Here is a 17,979-nt window from a genome sequence, read left to right as displayed (position 1 = left end):
GGTGGAAATAAGTGACTGGAAAAGTTTTGTTTCTAGGGAAAAAAACGTTTTTGGCTCATAAATAAGTATGGGGAATGGGTTTGGCTTTCTTTGGATAAAATCCTAAAGAGATTCTGAGCCCTCTTGCTGCTGCTTCCTCCTTTCCCCCCTATTCTTGCTGGCATGTTACTTGCATGATCTGTAACCTTAGCCAAAGAGTGCCTTCGACTTCTGTGTAATGCTGGAAGTTTGTAAGTAAACAGGCTAAGCAGCTGAGAAGCCCAGCAGCACCACTGAGGAATGTGAAGTATTTCGAAGTGGCTCTTTCTAGAAGGGAAGCAGATTCCTTCTGTGTGGATCATAGCTCCTGCTGTATGGAGAAACTTTCCTCCTTTTCCTTGAATTGGCAGTGGGAGGCCCCACAGGGGGAGAAGCCCACCTCTCACCAGTCCTATCGCCCTCATTGTACTTTCATACTCTGCACCTCAACACTGGTTTATTGTGCCACTTTTATTCAAGTAGTCCTTAACAGCAATCAGTTAAACATCAACTCCTACATGCTTTGGCAGGAGGTACATGCCATCCCTGGAGTCACAATATGACCCTAGACACTGCCTCCCTAAACAGTCTTAGAAGCAGCTGCGTTTACAGTGTCCTTCTGCCTGACCTCAGGCATTACTTCCCTTGTGCCTGACCCAAATTCACTGTTAAGGACTGTTACTCCCAGGACACTTTATGTTCCAGGAGGGACAGCTACAAATTAGAGCAAACTTCATTTCTTCCACTGGAGATGTTACTCATTCATGAAGAGTTACTAGTGGTGGTAAATAGTATTTTCCCCAACATCCCAGGACTGTCCGATTAAAAATTGGGAAGGCTGTGTGCAAATTGGCTTCTTGGCTCTGGGGAGTAGGATAGGAAAGGAAGCATGAGTGCCAGCTCCCTGCCAGCTCTGTTTAGACTGTTTAGTGGTGGTTCATGGGGAGATATTGGAAGGAGTAGCCTTGCCCCTGGTAGTTTGCTTTACCTGTGAGGTTTCCAGAATGCGTTTTGGGAGTGACATTTCCACTTTATTGAAAATAATGACATTTCTTCTGAGGTTTGCCCCAGCAAGCATGTCCTTGTGGTGTGTTTTCATTGTGCCCTGAGTTGCCCATAGCACACAATCTCTGTAACAAAGCAGGTCAGCACAGAGGGTGCACTTCAGAGCCACTGATAAGAAACCTTTATTGGTTTATCTCTGGGCCTTCTGCAAGGTGATGCTGCCAGGAGGAGGCAGTGGCCAGAGATGGGAGGGAGAAGCAGGGTTCAGCAGGCAGGGTGCTCCATGAAAGATGGCACTGCAGGTCTGAGAGAGGGTAAGGTATGATAGGCATGAGCTGTCTTATGTCTAAGGAGTGGTAGACAGGGTTATGAAATTTGGAATGTGAGTATGAGAGGGGCAGGGGGCTACTAGGTAAAGAGGAGGAGGAGGAGGAAGCAGCCATGAGCCTTGCTCAAGAGATGAGTTGGGAACCGTTGGTCCAGTGACCAGAGTGCCGAACAGGAAACCAGTTTCCTTTATCTCAACTAATGGGCTGTGTGATGTGGACTAACTGGCCTAATTCTCTTTGCCTCAGTGATCCAGTCTGCAACCAAGTGACCTCACTGCTTGCCTTCCTATGGAAGAGATTCCACAGGCTCCCTGTTTGTCCTTTGACTCCTACCAGCATCCACTTCTCACTTGTTTATCACCCAAAGGCTTTGTGCCTTTGGTTACAGACCACACGTTTTCTGACAAGTTCAGAACCGGAAATCACAAAATACAAATCTTGACCTCCAAAGAGCCAGGGTGTTTGGCTGTGCTGCTGAACCTGACCTGCTTCTCTGCCAGCCCTGGTGCAGGTGCTCCTTTTTGCCAGTAACATAAAGTTGCCCATGGCACTGGCTGGGCATGGCCCACATCTCAGACAGAGAGCTGGGAAGAAGCCAGGTGCTATTATGAAGCAGTTTGGCTGTCAACTGGGATCTTGATGGGAGGACTCGGGAAGTGCGGCAAGGTACATTGCTTTAGGGGATTAATGCCTGTCCTGGCTGGAGCTGCTCCTCACGACCATGTTTGGGCATATGACTTAATCCTGATCTCTACCAAATCTGCCAGCAACAAACACGTAAAAGATTTAATGCATTCCACTCAGGAGGAGAGGACTCAGCCAAGAAGCTTCTAACTAGGTCACTGATGAGCAATTTTTCCCCTCCCTCTGTGTCATTTTTATTAATCACTTGAAAAATACGTTGAGTAATGATTGCAAGCAACTTGTCAAGCCATTTAAAAACAGAGAAAGGTAGGGCTGTGAAGCTGAAGACAAATGCTGTGCTGGTTTTAAATGAGTGTCTGTAAACCCCACTGACCTGTGAATAATTACATCCAAAAGAATTGGCAGCTGTTTGTTTCTCACTGTGAAGGCTGAGTTCTTCTGAATCCACAGGGCAAACAGTTCATTATGGTCCAGAGATGTATCACCAGAGCAAAATCACTTTGACTGTCTTGTAGCTGCCCTTAGTCTGGTTTGTCTATTAGCATATAGACCCTTCAGCAAGGGCTTGTCAAAGGGTTTCACACACTTTGAGCGTTAAATAAAAATAATACAGGGCATTTACTAGGGAAGGTAGTTTATTTTATGTAGCTTGAACTATTGTTCCTATGGCTTTATAATCTGTCCATAGGGAGATCAGTTGTCAAATCTTCTCATTTGATGAGGCTGAACAGCCTTGGACTTTGAGGAAGAAAGAGCTGCTAGGTAATCTCACCATCTTCTCCTTTCAGTTTGGTGGGTTTCCCGAGAGTGGAGTCTCTAGGACTGTTCAGCGAATTTAGCTGTGCTTGCATTGAGGTTTTTTTGGTTTATATTTTACATGTCAGATGGATTGTATGTGCCAACAATAAATATTTATACTCTTGCATTCCTTTTACTCTATATCTGCATTTTGTCTTTGTGAGCTATGTGCCAGCTCTGTGGGTGCTATGAAGCAACATTACTCTTTGGGAGACTGATGCATGGTGTGTTAGATCCTGCTGTCCAGGATGTTTCTTCCCATCTGTTCCTGGCTCACATCCTCTTCTCAATTTTAGTAGTTGCTTTTGGTTACCATTCATAGACCGAAATGAGATATTTAGGAGGGAGATGCAAGTATGCCATGCTGCCTTCTCTTGCTGCTGCTCTGTCAGCTGGGTGGCAGTAACAAATGGCAATTAGTGACACAAATAAGTTTTCCTGTGGGATAGTTGAGAGTGGCCTTTCTCTGAAACTATTTATGAAACAAAATGAAAAGCACATGCTTCCCTCTTTCCTAAAAGGAGTAAGAGACTAGGCACATGGAGGGCTAGCATGCTGGCCTGCCACCTCTTTGACATTAGGTTCTTGTTTTCTATCACCTCTGCTTAGGAAAGGGGACCCCAGAGCAGTTTTGTTTTCTGCTGGTGTAAAGGACTTGTGTAAAGTCTCCTGCACTTGCCACAGAAGGAGTAAACTCAAATAATGTTGTGCTCCATGCAGTTATGGAGGGCTTTTCCTGCTGTCTCTTAACTTTGTCATGCAAACTCCCTGCTTCTAAGTCTCCTTTTTTTTTTTTTCCTTCTTCCCATGTAAGTTGTATTTTTCCAGTGGAAAGTAGCTATATTCCTGAACTCACCTGTGTTTTCTGTCCTCCAGAGTTAATGAGCTCTATGTGGATGACCCAGACAAAGACAGTGGAGGTAAAATAGAAGTGAATCTGAACATCAGTTTGCCAAACCTGCACTGTGAATGTGAGTACCCCTTCTCACTTAATAGTGTCTTTTTAAAAATTTTAAGAAATACTTGAAATGAGCCCATCTGGTACAGTGGCCCTTCTGTGACATGTGAATGGAAATCAAGTAGCTGCAGCCTTTGCCAGTACCCCATCACTGTCTGCTCCAAACCAGAACACCTGTTTTCTTGGACCCTCTGCTTGCTCTGCAGTCCTTGTTAGTGGATGACCTCCCTCACTGGCTTCTTGCCAGTTGCATCTTCTTTTTTTTTTTTTTTTTTTGTAGCAGCCTTTTTGTCTCTGAGAGCAAAAAGTCTTCTAAGTGTCACTCATAACTCTGAATGCACCCGCTGGTTTTTGTCTTTTCACAAATCACCAGCCTTGTCCACCTGAAATTTTCCTATTTGTGTAATTGAGACTGCAGTCAGCCGGCATGGTACGGGGGGAGCACTTGTGTCAGATAGGCAGTCTGAAAAGTTTGGTCACCAAGTTCTTTCTGAAGAGCTGGTATAACAATTAATATTTGACAAATGATATTACTAGCACAGTTTAGTCAAATATCAGGAAACAAATATATAGATCTTTCCCTAGCAAAAGCAGTGTGTGGTTTTCCTATGCAACCCTCCTGTTACTTTTGCTATGTTTTTTTGTCTCCTCCCCTCCTACCCATGCAGTAGTTGGACTTGACATCCAAGATGAAATGGGAAGGCATGAAGTGGGTCATATTGATAACTCAATGAAGATACCTCTCAATAATGGGGATGGCTGCAGGTTTGAGGGCCATTTCAGCATCAATAAGGTGAGTAGGAGTGACAGTGGGTGAATGCTAGCAGGATCCACCTGTAAAATACTGATGAAAATCTGTATGTCAGTGTTTGTCCTGGAGAGTGTACATTCCTGTCTCTGATCAGTGGTGAGGCTAAGCCTCTTGGTGCTGCAGAATAGTGGACAGGGGTGGCTGCATAGTCAGACCCATGGAGAATATGTCAGATCAGGCCTTTTCTTCATTCTCCAAACCAGGGAATTGAGAGGGTATTGCAGAACAGCAGAGAACAGCTCTGTGCTGTGGCCAGGGCTGTCCCTCTCAGCTGAGCAGCTGAATACTGAGGGGATCTGTGAACTCCCTATGAATGCTGAATGGCTTCTGTATTTACTCCTCACAACTGCACCTCCAAAATGTGACTCACTGTAGAGAGGTCTTTGGCAGTGTCTCTGTCCAAGTGCTCTTTTGTTCCGAGAGCTGCAGAACGACAGGAATGTTCCCTACTGGAGAGTGCCAACGTAGCAGAAGCAGCCCCGTGCTGAGATGTTTGGAATACATGCACATGCTCTGCGCATGCTTTGTCAGGATGTTCCACTTCTGTCTCAAAAGAATGAAAATGCAGGCCTCGAGGAGGCTCCTCTCTGGGATGGGTGTGTTCAGAATTGAATAATCTTGCTATGTAATGCTGGAGATGACTAGCTGGGGTGGGGGAGGCAGTGGTGGGGCCCGCTGATGTCCTAAGAAGGGCACACCCTTTATTCACGCCTCCTCTTGTACCACGGGCTACAAAATCTTACTTCCTTCTTTTCCTCCCAGGTCATGTTAAATCACATCTAAAAATAACAGTCAGAACCTCTTACTGATTCTGTGGCATGGAAAGGATTAGGGACCTATAAAGAGGATGTTTCTTTCGTTGCTTGTAAGCCACCAAGATTACTGGCAGCTGATAGTCCACAAAACTAGGAAAGGTCTTCTTGAAAGGTAGAATCATAGAATCAAGAAGGATGGAAGAGACCTCAAAGATCATCGAGTCCAACCTGTCACCCTAAACCTCATGACTATCTAAACCATGGCACCAAGTGCCACGTCCAATCCCCTCTTGAACACCTCCAGGGATGGTGACTCCACCACCTCCCTGGGCAGCCCATTCCAATGGGCTTGTTCTGTTAAATCCCAAAGCACAGAGTTGAAATACCTGGGGGTTTGACTGCTAGATGTGGTGTGTTCTGTTCACCAAAGCAACTCAGAAGGGGGTTGCTCTATGTGACATTGAGGAGCTCCCTTCATTGCTTGATCTGTGAAAGACCACTGATTGCATTGTCTCATGTAGCAGCTGGTGCTGCTGCCAAAGGTAGGGTACCTGACCCAGACCCAAACCTCTCATGTATGAGCTGGAAATGTTCAGTCCCTTGGCAGAAATTGTACAGGCTGTATGAGCTGGTGTCTGCAGTGGAATGTAGTTAGGCTTTGAGACTTGGCCAAGGGTTGCATTTGGGTGTTATGCCCAAACCTGAAGAGGGAGGACAAGGTAGCAGTGAGATGATTATATGTACTACTTACTGCAGAGTCTGCCACCCTGTTTACTGAGCTTGTGTATGACACAGCTTATGTCCACACCTGAAAGTGTTCTCAGGAGTGTCCTGCTGTTCCTCAAGACATTTAAATTAGCTTTCCTGAAAGCACATGGAACCAGCATGTGGCCTTCCATGGCCCTAATGGTGAGGTGTCTCTGCAGAGAGCACAATGGGCACCAGTTATATAACCGGCCTCCCACTCTTGTCTTAGGCCATGTCAGATTGCTGTTCAGTGTTGCTTAGTTTCCCAACCTTTTCATGATAGGAAAAAAAAAAAATCCTGCATCCTCTGTGACAGTGATTGAGCTGAATCTGCTGAAGGTCTTCAGAGAGTAGGGCTGGTGACCTGAAAAGCATGTGCATGCTAGAGTGATCGTGTCATAACGACACCAGTGCTCATTTTCTGCCTTGCAGCTGAGTCCGTTGGTGAAATCTCTATTCTTCAGAACTCGGTATTTCTCTGCATTAAAAAAATTAAACCCAGAAAGTCCTGTTCTTAGAAGGGCTATTCTCAGGGCTAGAAGCTGAAGGTCTAGCCTGGTTTATTTAGGAAGCCCCACTGGTTTTGATGTTTGGGGGTTTTTGCCTCTTTTTATATAGAACTCATGCATAATCTTCTCAAATGCAAGGTTACTCCTGACCAGTGCTACACTAAGAATGCATCCACAGCTTTCTTGGGTTGCTCTGCGGCAGTGGGCCCATATGCAAATGCAAGATGTGGGAGTAAAATGTTAAGTAACTGTTTGTTGCCTGTCAGAGACATGAATCTTACTTTAACAGGGATAAAAGACATAGCCTTAAGTGTTAGGAATCCCTAAAGATGGAAGTGATCCACTCATCGCCTCCCAAGTCAGCAGCAGGAGCAGTGTGAGGGTGCCAGACTATTAGGCTGTGGGATGTAACTGATCTCCACTCTGTATGCAATATGGTGGTGTTGGTCAAGTGCAGGAAGGTATTTCAGAGCCTTTCTCTGACGTGCCAGAGGCTGTACAATGCTATGTAGAAACGGCCTACCAATCTGGATGGATTCTGGCATTTGTGCTTCGTATCACAGAGCCTAGCAATGCCTTGAGGGATGAAATGTGAAATCCTGTCTTCTTTGTATGGACTAATTTTAGGTCCCTGGTAACTTTCACGTGTCAACTCACAGTGCCACTGCGCAGCCTCAGAATCCTGACATGACTCATGTCATCCACAAGCTCTCATTTGGGGACAAGTTACAGGTGAGTTCTTTTCTGTGAAAATTCCCCCTCTAGGGGAATGAATGCAATCATTCAAGAGTTACTAGAAAATTACACACTTGTATCTCATGGAAGGGCCATGTACAGCATGGGGAGGACATTAGAAAGTGCTGCCTGGGTAAGCAAACCCATGCCTTGCATTCATGAAAAGTACGCTCAGTCTGGAAGAGTTTGCAGACTGTTTGCATGCCACCACTTCAGGAAGGAGCAGTGTTCAGTCATAGAGTGACTTTGCTGTTTTCTTCTGAAACTGAAAGTGTTTTTGGAAAAACACATGACTATCTTTCTGCAGGGAGTAGAGATAAGGATTTGTGGCTTTGCAAAATCCCATGTAGTACTGTTTTCAATATTAATACAGCAAACAAATCTTGACTGCCTTTGCAGAGAAGCAGTGAGTATATCAAGGGAAGATGTGGGCTTGCTACTGTTTATCGTGGCACTAGACAGGTTCTTTTTAATTCACTTCACTTGTATAGCAAACACCTATTAGTCAAACTTGTTCTGTGAGACTCAAGTTAGACGCAGAAGTGCCAGTTCCCTGCTGGGAAGAAGCTGAGCATGTGCACTTGCCCTGTGGATAGAGTTTCACCAGGTGTTGCAAGTTATGTAATGATTCCTGATTTCTCAATAAGGACAGATTACAGCACTTCTCTAGCCTATTTCCAAGGAGCTGGCATCATAGGTGGGAGTCACATATGTGCACACCCAGTTTGCAACTCACCCTAAACATTGCTTACCCGTAGTCTCTCTGTAATCTTCTTTCCTCAGCACAGACGTCTCATTAGTCTGCTTCTTGTACACCCACTTCCAAAACCCTTTTTCATGCTAACAAGTCTAAGTGTTGCTTTGTAGTCTTCTGACTCTGCTCCTGGCTTCTTTTAGGAAATATCTTGTGTGGGAACGCTGAAATATTAGCATATAAATAAGCTTGTCTTAGTGTCTGTAAAGCACACTGAGATTATGAAAAATATTAGGTAAGTACTAATGGGGAGTTCTGCAGTTTGCGTGGGAAATCAGAGCTCTAAGGTAGTGTTCCCATTGTTTTATCGTGGAGGCTTTGAGTAAAGGAGCTGGAGTCAGAATCAGCATGAATGAGATGAGAAACCTGGACAGTTGTGTGCAAAGGAGCAAGCGTCTTTAGTTCTGGTGGTGAGAAACCTGCCTAGCAAACATGTAATTGGCTCCTGATTTGGACAAGTTCTGATTAGTATTTTCAAAGCTCAGAATAACTACTCATCATCTCTGTACACAAGAATGGAGCATGTAGGTGCTGCTGATCCTGTAGGCAAACAGGAGTTCAACAGCACAAATTAAAGGAGGATATGTTCACTAAACAAGTGCTACCAAGATTCAGCAAGCAGTGTACAGAGCCAGCAAGTACAGAGAACTTTAAATCTAGCTAGATACACCTTTGGATATTTTGGGTTGTCTCTACCTGCTTTGATGTACCATATGCTCCTGTCTTAAAGGGGATGAGAAGCTTTTCATTTGCTTGTGTCTTGTGCTGGAAGTTAGTTCTTTGTAGGTTGTTACCAGCTCAGCCAGAATGGACTACTAAAGTACATGCTGTGTTCTCCAGAAAAACCAGTCTGTTTGAGATAGAAATTTAAATCTTGTCTGACATTGAAAGAGCTTCAGTTCTCTAACAGTAGTTCATGCACAATAGTGGCAGATTTCTGTAGACTTTTTTCCCCTTGTGTAGATGAGATCAAAATTCAAATCAATGAGGTTCTTGCATGTCAGATAACCTAGTAAAGAATAAGGTATGGAAAGCAGGAGGTGGTACGTTTTTATTCATAGAATTCTCGTCAGTGCTAGATTGTGGTATTGAGTAATCCTAGTTTTAACTTTTGTGAGAGGTCTTGGCTTCCCTTGATAGTTGCAAGACTGGAAGTCATTTTGTCCTGCTGTTGGGCTTTGCCTGCGTTGTGTCCAGTTAAATCTTTGCATGCATTTGTAGAGATTAAAGCCTACGGTGTTAAAGACCCTTTTCAAGTAGCTTTGTGAGGTCCATGTTGTAGGAGAATAAAGTATTTGCACTGTTAAACCACAGACTAGCCTGCTGTGCCACTACTCCAAGTACTAGGTTTGGCCTTGGGAGTGCAGGTGAGTCCTGAGAACATCTGGCTAAACAGGCTTGCTTAAGTTCTCTGTTGCAAAGCAATTTTGTTACTGTGGACAAAAGCTTACTCCTTGTTGAAGTCCCTCCAGGAACTTAACAAGGTAGAAACAAGCATGTTCCCCCAAGGAGCACACCTGTGCACTTTGTGGAGCAGAGAATAATTAGTCATCTACAGACAGCAAGTATTGTAATGGGACTACAGAACATTCCACAAGGAAAATCATGGTAAAACATCAGACTGGGAGTTACAAATGCCATTCATGTTGCAAAGACAGGAGAGGCAGATCACAGAATCATAGAATTGTTTTGGTTGGAAAAGACCTCCAAGATCATTGAGTCCAACCATTGACCTAACAGCAGCATGGCCATTAAACCGTGTCCTGAAGTGCCATGGCCACGTTTCTTGAGTACCTGCAGGGATGGTGACTCCATCGGATACCCGGGCAGCTTGTTCAATGCCTGACTGCTCTTTCCATAAAGAAACGTTTCCTAACATCCAACCTAAACCTCTCCTGGTACAATTTCAGGCCATTTCCTCTCATCCTATCACCTGACATTAGAGAAAAGAGACTGACCCCCACCTCACTCCAGCCTCCTTTCAAGGACTTACAGAGAGCAGTGAGGTCTCCCCTCAGCCTTCTTCAGACTAAACAACCTCAGTTCCCTCAGTTGTCCCTCACAAGACCTTTTCTCCAGAGCCTTCACCAGCTTTGTTGCCCTTCTTTGGACATGCTCCAGCATCTCAATGTCCTTCTTACTGTGAGGGGCCCAAAACTGAACCTACTGTTCAAGGTAGCACCCCACCAGGGACAAGTACAAGGGCACAATCACTTCCCTACTCCTGCTGGCCACACTGTTCCTGATCCAGTCCAGGATGCTGGTGGCCTTGACCACCTAGGCACACTGCTGGCTCATATTCAGCTGGCTGGCAACCAACACCCCCAGGTCCTTTTCTGCCAGGCAACTTTCCAGCCACTCTGCCCCAAGCCTGGTGCATTGCATGGTGTTCTTGTGATCCAAGTGCAGGACCTGACACTTGGCCTTGTTAAACTTCTTACAACTGACCTCCGCCCATCGATCCAGCCTGTCCAGATCTCTTTGCAGAGCCTTCCTATCCTCAAGCAGATCAACACTCCCACCCAATTTCGTGTCATCTGCAAACTTACTGAGGGTGCACTCAATTCCCTCATCCAGATCACTGATAAAGATATTGAAGAGAAATGGCCCCAGTACTGAGCCCTTGTGACTGGCTGTCAACTGGATTTAACTGTTCACCACCACTCTTTGGGCTTGTCTGTGCAGCCAGATCTCAACCCAGTGAATTGCCCACCCATCCAAGCCATAAGCAGCCAGTTTCTCCAGGAGGATGCTGTGGGAAATGGTGTCAAAGGCTTTACTGAAGTCCAGATAAACAACATCCACAGCCTTTCCTTCATCCACTAAGCGGATGCACCAAAGATGATGCACCACAGGACCTGATGGCACAGAAACAGAAAATTGTGGAGATGTCTGGTGGCTTTGGCTGTGTGGAGCTCTGTGGGTTGCAGCTGTGCAAACTTGCTTTGTAGACAGATGCAGAGCAGACAACTTTTACATATAGACAGAAGTGTGGATGCTGGGGAGCCAAGGGCAAGAACATAAGTCCAAATATACAGGTACCTCACTTTTTTTTTCTGCTGAGCAACTATTCAAATATTTACTGTTAGAGTGTTTGAACTGGACCTTAAAGTCTCTGGCCTAGATAATGCTATGAGACTTAGGTGTATCGAGAGTGGGTCATAGTACTGGTCCCCAGTCCAGGGGCTTCCCTTTCTGCATATGCTATTGACACTAAGGATAGGTGCAGTCTGCATGTGAGTTTGGAAATGGTTTCTGGTGTGTAAACTATTTGAAATGTCAGCAGAGTGAAAGGCTCGGTAGAAGGTTCAGTGATTGCTTTTGCTCTCTGCTTGTTCCCAGCACCTTACCAGTTTGACTCACTGATGATTTTGTCTCTCATAGAATTTTCTATCTCGGGAGAGAAGTAGGTTCAGTTGCTGCTTCCTCCAAACTGTCATCCATTCTGTAGCATTCAGAATAGAAAAACAGCCATTAGGATGAGACAAACACATCCACATGCCATCAGTTGTTGAGAGGGTCTAGGATAGCATTGCCCTGTTAGTGAGATGAAACTCTGTCACACCCACAACCATATACTTCTTCCAAAGGCTTCTTCCCTGTTGTCTGGTTTAAGGTCAGGAATTTCTAGGTTGTGGAGTTATGTGTCATTTCTGTATAGCTTATGGTACATTGTGTGAATGATGTAACCTCTGATCTACAGTTGTTGCTGTGGGATTTTCCCTGTCTAGAGAGTTCACCAATTGATTGTCCTCTTGGTGGACATCAGACTACAGATCATAGTATGTGGAAGGCATGGGATGGAAATCCTGTTATTCTGGGCAGACAGATACTTGCGTGCTTGGGACCTGCTGCAGGAAAAGCTGAATGGATGGCAGTGTTGGCATGTGTCCTTCCCATCTCCAAGGGCATAGTATGCATGGTGTGAAAGCTGGGCTAATGAGTTAAAGGTCTAAAAGCCCAACTGCTCTGACATGAGCTACCTTTACAGGAAAACTCCTGAGTTTTAACCTGAATGTGATTCCCCTTTATTTTCCTTTGAGCTTGATAAATGAATTTCATAGTTAACTGTGCAAAACTCTTAGGAAATATCTCACAATGGGATTTCACAACTGGCTTCTTCCAATTGCAGTTCCTTCAGCTTTGGAGTGGTTTTGGAGTTTCATCTTGTAAGATGTTGTGAAATTAACTTTTTTACTTGGAAGCAGCCTCTGTGTTGATTGTAACTGACAGATATTTCAAGTCATCTTTACTGGGTTGATGCTGTGTTTTCAGGAAGGTTGAGTAGGTTTGATCTCCTTGTTACAGGATAGGATAGGAAAGCAAAAAATAAGAGTCCCAAGTCAGAACATAGTTTCTTCACATGTCTTCTCATGTCTTTGTGCTTTCCAGGTCCATAATGTTCATGGAGCATTCAATGCCTTGGAGGGAGCAGACAAACTCAGCTCAAATCGTATGTATTCTTGGTGATTACAGGTCTTAGCCACTCTCTACAAAAGGGAAACCAGGGCAATTCGTGCAACACTGGTGTATCCATAAGCCTTTAATTTGCCTCTTTAACCAAAATGATCCAGACATTGCTGACTGGCACTTCCATTTTCTCCAGTACCGTAGAGAAGGCTTAGCACAAAACGTCCTTTGCATAGCCCTTCTGCAACCTGGACATTGGCTCCAGCTCTGCTATAACTGACTCAGAATTACTAATTTCTTTCATCAATATCCTATACCTATACCTTCCCTTTGCTGCTGTCACCACCACCAGAATTCTTCCTTGTTCTTGTGATAAAAGTTATCTCTTACCTGACATTCTCCCCTGTGGCTGGAAGGGTAAACATTTTCATTGCCATTCTTTATGATGAGCAGCACATAAATTTCCAGTGCATGCTACAATTCAGCATAGTTATTCTCCTTCAAGTGTTCAGGTTCCTGCAGGGTATCAGAATGCCCACTTTGTAGAACAAAATTTCTTAAAGCTAGGCAATTGTGTTTTCTTTCTTTCTCCAGGAGCCCAATATCATTGTGTTAGACTTATCCAAAGGATCCTGCAGAGAAATAACTTAGAATTCCATTTCAGAACTGTTTCAGCAGACACAAAATGAGACACAATCCACTTAAATAATGAAAAAATAAATTAATAATTGTTAAGCAGCTGTAGGAGAAGGAAGACAAGAAAGGAAGGAAGAGGAGTGCGTAAGAAATGAGCCTACACAGGTTGTGGTGCCTCAGATTTTTGTGTGAAAAGAAGCTCAGTGAGCTGTAGCTAGTTCTTGATTTAACCAAGACAGTTTTTTTTGTGGTGCTGCTAAGTTGCAAGCAGTTAGAAAGTTTCCAGTGACCCAATACTCATGTCCATGGGGTCTGGTACTAAAGAAGTCTTAGAATGATGGGCAGGTTCTGGTGTCATCCAACCACCTTGAGTTTTGTGCAAAGGACATAAACGTAGAATGTGAAACTGTCACTTAGACACAAAACCCAAGATAAGGAGGAGGGACCTGCCTTTTTTGTGATTTGTTTTAGCCAATTTTGCACATGAACTTTGAAATGTTTAGGCTGTAGTTCCTTTCTCTGACCACTGATTTATACTTTTCCTTTCCTGACCATAGCTCTTGCATCTCATGATTACATACTGAAGATTGTCCCGACAGTGTATGAAGACATGAACGGCAAGCAGCGATATTCGTACCAGTATACTGTAGCAAATAAGGTAAAGAAGCAGGTGGTTCTCAGAGAAGCTCCTCATTGCAGCCCAGTGGATGCATGAAGGATCTTCAGTCATCATTCCTTCTCCCTCTTGCTCCTCTGCTCTGCAGCCATGTGCATTTGTTTGTAGGTGAGCAGTAGCCTCTGCTGGGAGAAAGAGGAACTGAAGCTCTTCAGCATGAGGTTTCCTGTTGCTCCTGACGCTGGCATTTACCAGGGTTGGGATTGTGAGGGCTTGTCAGAGCAGGTGGTGATACTGTTTTAAAACTAGAGAAAGGTAATTTCACACGTTGGTTTAGCAGATCTAGATTTCTATGAACTATGTGGAAGGCTTTTACATGCTGCAGGAGCCCTTGTGATCTGTGTCAAGATGCATCTGGATGGAAACTGCAATCCAGCTAAGCACACAGAACAGCAGTTACAGATAGTTTTATTAGTGAAAGTTTCAGTTGTTATGGATGTACCAAACAAAGAAGTCAGCAGAATTTTTAGCTTTTTACAAATATTTATTTCAGATATTAAGCCACTTCACCTGCAGCAGTAAGTACATGTTGGTAGACTATTTAACAGTACCTACTTTATTATGGTAGATTGTGATAGTTGTTGTAACTTTATAATTCTTGATTTACATGAAATGTGAAGATGTTTATATTTTAATAATACAATGTATTGATCTTTGAAAAATACCCAAGCAAATCTGTTTATTTTTTAAGGTAAAAAACGTTTTGAAATGAAACATAATTTCAGTCAGGCGCTCAATAAAAATCCAAAATCAGTTTATAATATCTAATTACTACCACTTTACCATTACTGAAAATCAAGCACACACTCTCATGGACTGCTTCTCAGATTACGGTTCCTGTATAGTGACTTTTAGACTTGTACAGTGTGTCCCAGTGATGGGGATGTCTCCCTCTATTCAGATTACAGTGTATTTGTTCTGCTTAATGTCACAACTGGTGTTCTGATAAGAGTCTTACAACGCAAGTTCTGGAAGTGATGTGGAGAACAGCAGCAGCTTTTGACACTTCTCTGAACATGGTTGCAAACTGGAGCTTTTGGCCAACAGTGACTCATTAGGACAGGATTGCTGGTGGGGAAAAGGAGAGAGGAAGGAAGAAAATGAGGTCAGTCCTATCAAAACTGAATTGCAGAGAAACAGTGCTGCCTCTGCATTTTCTTCTCATTAAAACAATACAAATTCTCTTATCGGTGCTTCTGTCCTTGACTCCCAGACACATCAGTGAGAAAGAGAGATCAGAAGCCATTGGAATAGTCTGGCCCAGATTGACTTAGTATCAAGAAAGGAAGAGAGTCTTAAGTGTGGACTGTCTGCCTCCTCTCCCCTTTTATCTCCTAGACCCTCTGGTTCCTCTTTTCCTCAGATAGCCACAGTCCCAAGATGTACTGCAGAACTTCTGTACTAAGAGCCCTGAAAATATTATGACTAGGGACTTCGGTTTCCTTCTGCTTCTGTTGTCATCCATGGGAAAAAAAACTAAGCAAAGGGAAGGCTGGAATTTATATGAGATTAATAATATGTGGTGTTTTACTAGCTCCCCGTGGGCTCCCAGAGAGTAAAATCACCTTTTTTGTGCCATGCTCCTTTCTTCATCTTTCTGAAATATCTGAGGTTGTCTTTGCTTTTGTGTGATGGAGGATTAAAGTCAAAGAGGTCATCTGAGTTGGCAGGCATGTCTTAGGGCTAAAGAAGGGAAGAGCAGCTGGGTAAAGAGGCAGTGTGGGCCATGCCAGTGTGGATGGCTCTCATTGGATTGCTGAATCCCCAGCCTGTTTTTCTTTGATTTTTCTTCTGTCTGTCAAGATAAATGTCCTGATCCTTGAAAATTGACATATATCTCCACTGAGAGCACAGAAAAAATACTTGCTCAAAAAGATGTGACTTTTGATACTAAGTTAGTATCTGCTCTCCGTTGGCATTGTGCAGTATGTCTTACTGGGATGTTGTCCTGTGCCTGACTGATTGCACTGTACCTGCTACTAAAGAAATGCCTAATCCAGGAGAGTGTGGCTAGCAATCTGAAGATGTCTCTCACAAACCAGCTTGGAATATTTTTTGAACCTTTGCCAGTATTTCTCTATTTAGAGTTTCAGTTCGGCTTTCAGCGTGATTTTTAAACGTGGCTTTATATGATTCATACTGAGCGGGCCAAATATTCATGTTGTTGGTCCCAACGTGAAGGGAGCCTTACAGACCAGAGCTGCTGCTTAGTATTCTGAGTGCGTGGACAAGAATTGGATTTTCAGGTTCTCAAAAATGAAATTCTCTTTGATTAATATCCCAGTATAAAATTCACATACTGACAGCAAAAAAACTTCCCCTGCAACTACTTAGAGACTGCTGGTATTTAAATAGAGCAGATATTAGCTAGAGAAATCAATGTCACATTTCTGTTTATTTCTATAACTTTGAATGAAGGTGAGAGTAAGCTCCATCCCTCTCTGTTCCCAGTTATATCATTATCAGACTGTAAAGGCTGCTTGATAAGGATGGGAGGTGAGCAGTCATACAGGAATTAGCTGTTTGCTTCGTTCAGTCTGATCATTAGCACTAAACAGTGGAGTAAGGGCAGGATGGCAGGATCTACAGAAACAGTTTTGTTGCAGATGTTGTATCTGGCATGAGATTGGTCACATTTTCTGCCCTTTGCCCCCCTTCTCTTCCAGGAGTACGTAGCCTACAGTCACACTGGCCGCATTATCCCAGCTATCTGGTTTCGCTACGACTTGAGCCCCATCACAGTGAAATACACAGAGAGGCGACAGCCTTTGTACAGGTTTATCACATCGGTGAGTGACTCTAAACCTCTAATTCTCCCTTCTCCTACCTGCCTTTTCTTTCTCTTCTGAGCATTTCTTGTCCAGAAGAATCAAGTTTCTGCTTCAGAGCATTGTGACATGATTGATATAAAGCAGTACATCAATGCAGCTGAACTGAAGTGTAAGTGAGGTAAGTGGCAAGCCCTGTGCCGTGACAATTTGATTTAATAGCTAGGTACAAGAAGAAAATTATCCTATTCCAGAAGCACCAAACTCTGTCTAGGCAAGATGGGCACTGTTGCAGCATGTCAGAAACTTGGAAGTAAGGCTAATGTGATATGCAGGAAAGCACGCTGCAATAAACCATCTCTCTAATGATGAGATGCAACTTGCAGAGCTTGCAGGGCAGTTGTTTTACTCAGATTGCTACTTGGCTTAATACGAGTTTGCCAGTCCAGGCATTTACTTTTGGGTAGAAGTGGAGAAGAGCTGCATTATCAAATTCCAGAGGTATTTTCCTGACAAGTTATGTTTTGTTCTGCTCAGATAACATCCAGCAGTACTGATCTCAGCATCTATAACAAAGCTGCACTGTCCAAACTGCTAGTCAGGCAAAGAGATATTTAAAGATCTTCCAGAACTTTAAAAATAACATGTCCTGAGGCAGTTGGCTTAAAATTGAAGCTGCAGTCTGCTGTGCCAGTGAGGCATAGTAGAATGTGAAGTAGTTGATAAATTGACTGGAACAAAGACCTTGGATTTTCATTTCTAAACTGTTGGAATATTTTAATTGGAAGTAACATAAACAGTGTGGCTGTGTTGCACTTAAAGATTTTGATTTTGCAGTTTCGGATAAACACCAAGTTCCTTTCACTTCACTTCAGAAATGCATGTGATCTCTAGGATACACAAATATCAAGAGAAAAAGACTCAAACAAAATTTAAATGTTGTGGTTTCAGACCTTCTCTTCTTGGCAGCCTGTTTGGTTTCAAAACATAATCCTCAGAAAGGTCAAACATCAGCATTTTATGACTTGGCATCTCATGCTGCCTCTACTTCTTTCCCTAACGATTTGCTGTCATAGGTTTCTTACGCATCTTTTGGAGGGCGAGGATGTGGAGGTGTTTTTAATGGGAAACAGTGCTTGGAATTGATTGATAGCTGGCATTATTCTTTGTCATGTCTGCTGCTAGCATTAATTTACTGCTGCTAAGCCATCGTATGCATATAAATAGCACCTTTGTTAAATGTGATACTGTGCTTCAGAATTTACATAAGGGGTCCACAGGAGAGGCTTCCCTCACTGGTTGCCACGATGACCTTTTGGATTTGAGGTGGCCCCAAATTTTGCCCCATCCTGTCTGTAAAGTTAGCCAGGCATGTTCTGGCTGTTAGAATGCTAGAAAAGAAGTTTTACAACAGATTTTTGTCTG

The 17,979-nt window shown here is 43.6% G+C and overlaps 1 protein-coding gene across 1 annotated transcript in view; it reads left to right on the top strand.

Annotated features, from left to right (window-relative positions):
• ERGIC1 (endoplasmic reticulum-golgi intermediate compartment 1) overlaps nucleotides 1-17,979 on the top strand; it is a 55,743-nt gene that overhangs the window by 33,110 nt on the left and 4,654 nt on the right. The window contains exons 4-9 of the mRNA XM_054389103.1: nucleotides 3,672-3,766; nucleotides 4,422-4,546; nucleotides 7,203-7,307; nucleotides 12,457-12,517; nucleotides 13,668-13,768; nucleotides 16,453-16,575. Of these exons, the coding sequence (XP_054245078.1) occupies nucleotides 3,672-3,766; nucleotides 4,422-4,546; nucleotides 7,203-7,307; nucleotides 12,457-12,517; nucleotides 13,668-13,768; nucleotides 16,453-16,575 (610 nt within the window). The remainder of the gene's footprint in view (nucleotides 1-3,671; nucleotides 3,767-4,421; nucleotides 4,547-7,202; nucleotides 7,308-12,456; nucleotides 12,518-13,667; nucleotides 13,769-16,452; nucleotides 16,576-17,979) is intronic.

Source organism: Indicator indicator, chromosome 18 (genome assembly GCF_027791375.1).
Source record: "Indicator indicator isolate 239-I01 chromosome 18, UM_Iind_1.1, whole genome shotgun sequence".
Lineage (NCBI taxonomy): Eukaryota > Metazoa > Chordata > Aves > Piciformes > Indicatoridae > Indicator > Indicator indicator.
The sequence above is the reverse complement of the archived record's forward strand: the minus strand, read 5'-3'. Positions and strand labels throughout refer to the sequence as shown.